This window comes from Babylonia areolata, chromosome 13 (genome assembly GCF_041734735.1).
Source record: "Babylonia areolata isolate BAREFJ2019XMU chromosome 13, ASM4173473v1, whole genome shotgun sequence".
Lineage (NCBI taxonomy): Eukaryota > Metazoa > Mollusca > Gastropoda > Neogastropoda > Buccinidae > Babylonia > Babylonia areolata.
The window spans coordinates 27,793,331-27,798,330 of NC_134888.1; the positions used below are offsets into that span (position 1 = coordinate 27,793,331).

The window sequence follows — 5,000 nt, forward strand, 5'->3', positions numbered from 1 at the left end:
GTCTCTCCACACACCAACTGCTTCTTTCTCTTTGTCTCTCTTGGTATGTCTGTCTCTCTCTCTCTGTCTCTGTCTCTGTCTCTCTCTCTCTCTAACATTACCAACCATGTAATCAACCCCCATTGGGTAAAGGGCACGCATAACGAGACACGGGACACATCTGGCAACAAAAAGCCTTTGGGTGGGGGGGGGGGGGTGGAGCGGTGGGGGGCGGGGGGGGGGGAGGAGAGGGGGGATGGGTGTTCTCTTTTTTTATGATCAAGCACAAGCACAAAGACATACATGGACAATATGCTGTTCCCTTCAGGACTGCCACGCCACTGTGTATCCGTTTTTCGCTGTCGTTTTCTTTTTGGTTGTTTCGTTGTTGTTGTTTTTTTTACTTTTCAGGTGGGGGAGTGGGGGAGAGGGGGAATGCTCGGGGAGCGTAGCCCAGGACTCTTGAGGAAAATAAAATCTTCTCATTCTTCTGAATCCATGGGTTCTCGGGGCAAACGAAAGACATACTTGGAAGAAGGGGAAGAAAGGAAGGTATACATATGTATATATGTATATATATATATATATATATATATATATATATATATATATATATGTGTGTGTGTGTGTGTGTGTGTGTGTGTGTGTGTGTGTGTGTGTGTGTGTGTGTGTGTGATTCATATTTCTTTTCTTTAAAGAAGTCAAGGCGCATTGGTTTACGCTGCTGGTCCGGCATCTGCTTTGCGGATGTGGTGTAGTGTATATGGATTTGTTCGAAAGCATTGACGCCTCCTTGAGTAAATGAACTGAACTGAACAAAGGAAGTTGGAGGGGAAGAGAGAAACAGAGAGAGAGAGACAGAGACAGAGAGAAGGGGAGAGAGAGAGAGAGATTCAAAACAATAAATCAGCACGTGATTCACTTCAATTCAGTGTCAACCCAGCACGTGATTAACGTTTATTTCTGTGTGAGCAGTGACCAGTCCACAGAGAGAGAGAGAGAGAGGGGGGGGGGGCATCTTTTCAGAACAATAATTCAGCACTGATTAACGTTTATCTCAGTGTGAACAGGGGCCAATCCATAGAGAGAGAGTCACTTATTTCAATGTGTGCAGGAAAAATTGGAAGAAATGTGTGTGTGTGTGTGTGTGTGTGTGTGTGTGTGTGCATATGTTTGTGCGGTGGAAGGTGTTGATAGCTTCAGATGGACATCTCACGTGATTCACGTTAAAACAATGTCAGAAGCTGCAATTAATAGAGACAAGGATAGAGAGACAGAGTGAGAGAAAAAAAATCAATGTGAGTAGCTGCAATTGAGAGAGAGAGGGGGGGAGAGGGGGGAAGGGGGGGGATGAACTCATTTCGTGATTTACTTTTATTTCAATCTGGGCAGGTGCGATTATTGCTACACACGATCTCTCTCTCTCTCTCTCTCTCTCTCTCTCTCTCTCTCTCTCTCTCTCTCTCTCTCTCTCTCTATCTATCTATCTCTCACTCTCACGCACGCACGCACACACGCACACACACACACACAGTCCATTTATAGAGCCACTGAGAAAAGAGAGAGCAGACACAGCAACAGAGAGAGAGAGAGAGAGACAGAGGAAGGGAAGAAAGAAAGAATTGAGAAAGAGACAAATGCACAGAGACAGGGAGAGGCGGGGAATGGCTGAAGAACAGGCAGACAGACAGACAGACAGAAGCGAGAGAATTCCAAGACGTGTCCATAAGCAGTGTGCAGAGAGAGACAGGGACTGTGGGCGGGGCGGGAGGTAGGGGGGCGGGGGAGGGGAGGGGGGGGAGGGCGGTTCAACGACGACGACCTTGTGCCAGCATAGAGACCCCCAAGTCCTGGAGAAGACATTCCAGAACGCATTTTTCATTGCGCACTGCGCGACAATCACCCCGTCTGTCAGCTCTACCCCGGGCATGAGATAACATCCGGCTGAGGCTTTGTCACTGGAAAGCTGGTGCGTTTCACTTGCATGCGTGCATTTCGCCTGTGCTTTCTTCTCCACCAAAGCCGATCCCCCAGCCTCACCCACCCCCCACCCCACCCTACCCCTTCTTTTTTGCGTTATGGTATGAACAGGGTCGTTTCACGTGCACAAAATCACAAAGTTTCGCCAAAGTATTTGTGTTGATTTCGCTAACAGGTGAGGCGATGCTCACATTTCCCGATCGAAACTTCTTTTTTTCTTCTTCTTCTTCTTCTTTTTTTTTTCTTTTTTTTTTCCAACGGCTGATAAAATAGAATGACAGAATCACGCCATGCATTTTGCACTTCCTTTCAGTGAACGTGCTTTCAGTACAATGAAGAGCATCTGTGATAAAACAACTGACTGATCCACTGTCTGAGGGGAGGGAGGAGACTCGAGGAACAGGCGATGCAAAGACAGGGGAGGAGGAGTGGGGTTGGGTTTAAGTGGGGGGAGGGGGAGCGAGGGGGGAGGGGGAGTGTTTTTTGGGAGGGGGGAGGGTTGGGATGGATATTTGGGGAGGGGTGTGGGGGCGTGGAGGATATCCACGTCCCCCCCCCCCCCCGTCCCCCTTCACACACACACACACACACACACACACGCCCCCCCCCCCCCCACTCCTCACCGTGAAACACGTGCTCCTTGACTGTTGGGATCTGCATGACGTTAGACACAGACATTACACGGCGGTTTCTTTGAAGACTTTGTTTCGTGATGTCCCTCCGTGGGCGCTGATGGACTTCTTAAAAGAAGTGAACATTTTAAACCAGATTTGAAGGTTTTAAACTATGGAAGTTTTTTTGTTTTTTTTAACTTTGGAGTGGAAAGTTTGAAGTGGTGACTCGTTTTAATTGTTTTTTTGTTTTTTTTATCCTTGTAGTAGTTATTGACGCGGCGATAGCCTTGAGATGGCCTTAGTGGTCGGCGAGGCTCTAAGCACCGTCATTTCATTTCATTTCATGTCCCCCACTCCTCTGTGTGACTGACGGAGTGAGTGAACGTCCACGCCTTGTTGTGGACACTGCTCATTCCGTGTTGAGGGAAAACTGGTGGGTATTGATGTTCCAGTGATACCACCACTCCTGGGACAGGGACGGTGGCTCTGCTTCGAGATGTTTTCCTGTTTCTTGTTTTTTTGTAGGGGGAGGGGAGGGGGAGGAGGAGTGTTGGTGGAGATGGGAGGGGGCGGGTGGGGGGAGCGGGGTTGGATACATCATATTTCTTATGTTTTTACATTAATGCATGCTTTAAAAAAAAAAAATCTGCCCTCCCCCCCCCCACTCCCCCTTCCCACTTGCTCTTCTCTCTCCTTCTGCGTTTTTTGTCTTTCTCTCTCTCCCCCCCTCCCTCCCCGCCCTCCCCTGTTTTGAATGATGATCTCCACCCCCCCCCCCCACTCCCCCACCCCCGTCACCCCCAGTTGTGATCCAGACAGCTCTGCATGGGACGCACCACCCGGCCTGCCCTCAGTGTTCCTGTTGTAACGCGCACAGCGCGGGGCTTCCAGGGGAAAATGATGATGTTGATCAGCAGTGGGCAATGGGGGATGGGTAATTGGGGGAATGGGCTATGGGATGGGCAATGGGATGGGCAATTGGGGGATGGGCTATGGGATGGGCAATGGGATGGGCAATGGGGGATGGGCTATGGGATGGGCAATGGGATGGGCTATGGGATGGGCAATGGGATGGGCTATGGGATGGGCAATGGGATGGGAAATTGGAGGATGGGCAATGGGAGGATGGACAATGGGATGGGCAATGGGATGGGAAATTGGAGGATGGGCAATGGGGGATGGGCAATGGGATGGGCAATGGGGGGATGGGCAATGGGATGGGCAATGGGAGGATGGGCAATGGGATGGGCAATGGGATGGGCAATGGGGGGATGGGCAATGGGGGATGGGCAATGGGGGGATGGGCAATGGGATGGGCAATGGGAGGATGGGCAATGGGGGGATGGACAATGGGGGATGGGCAATGGGGGGATGGACAATGGGGGGATGGACAATGGGATGGGCAATGGGATGGGCAATGGGGGGATGGGCAATGGGATGGGCAATGGGGGGATGGGCAATGGGATGGGCAGTGGGGGGATGGGCAATGGGATGGGCAATGGGGGGATGGGCAATGGGGGGATGGACAATGGGGGGATGGGCAATTGGGGGATGGGCAATGGGGGGATGGGCAATGGGTGGATGGGCAATGGGGGATGGGCAATGGGATGGCCAATGGGGGGTGGGCAATGGGGGGATGGGCAATGGGGGATGGGCAATGGGGGATGGGCAATGGGATGGGCAATGGGGGGGATGGGCAATGGGGGATGGGCAATGGGGGGATGGGCAATGGGATGGGCAATGGGGGGATGGGCAATGGGGGATGGGCAATGGGATGGGCAATGGGGGGATGGGCAATGGGATGGGCAATGGGGGAATGGGCAATGGGATGGGCAATGGGGGATGGGCTATGGGATGGGCAATGGGGCATGGGCAATGGAATGGGCAATGGGGGGATGGACAATGGGATGGGCAATGGGATGGGCAATGGGGTGGGCAATGGGATGGGCAATGGGGGATGGGCAATGGGATGGGCAATGGGATGGGCTATGGGATGGGCAATGGGATGGGCTATGGGATGGGCAATGGGATGGGCAATGGGGGGATGGGCAATGGGGGGATGGGCAATGGGATGGGCAATGGGGGGATAGGCAATGGGATGGGCAATGGGGGGATGGGCAATGGGATGGGCTATGGGATGGGCAATGGGATGGGCAATGGGATGGGCAATGGGGGGATGGGCAATGGGGGGATGGACAATGGGATGGGCAATGGGATGGGCAATGTGATGGGCAATGGGGGGATGGGCATTGGGGGGATGGGCAATGGGGGGATGGGCAATGGGGGATGGGCAATGGGATGGGCAGTGGGGGAATGGGCAATGGGATGGGTAATGGGGGGATGGGCAATGGGATGGGCAATTCAGGGATGGGCAATGGGATGGGCAATGGGGGATGGGCAATGGGATGGGCAATGGGAGGATGGGCA

General features: G+C 52.7%; 2 protein-coding genes across 2 annotated transcripts in view; both read left to right on the forward strand.

Moving 5' to 3' along the window:
- The window catches only part of LOC143288900 (uncharacterized), a 276,061-nt gene that overhangs the window by 146,045 nt on the left and 125,016 nt on the right, over positions 1-5,000 (forward strand). The gene's annotated exons all lie outside the window — the stretch shown is intronic.
- Positions 4,217-5,000, forward strand: part of LOC143289287 (uncharacterized) — a 7,818-nt gene continuing 7,034 nt past the window's right edge. The window contains exons 1-2 of the mRNA XM_076598288.1: positions 4,217-4,339; positions 4,561-4,849. Coding sequence (XP_076454403.1) covers positions 4,217-4,339; positions 4,561-4,849 — 412 coding nt within the window. The remainder of the gene's footprint in view (positions 4,340-4,560; positions 4,850-5,000) is intronic.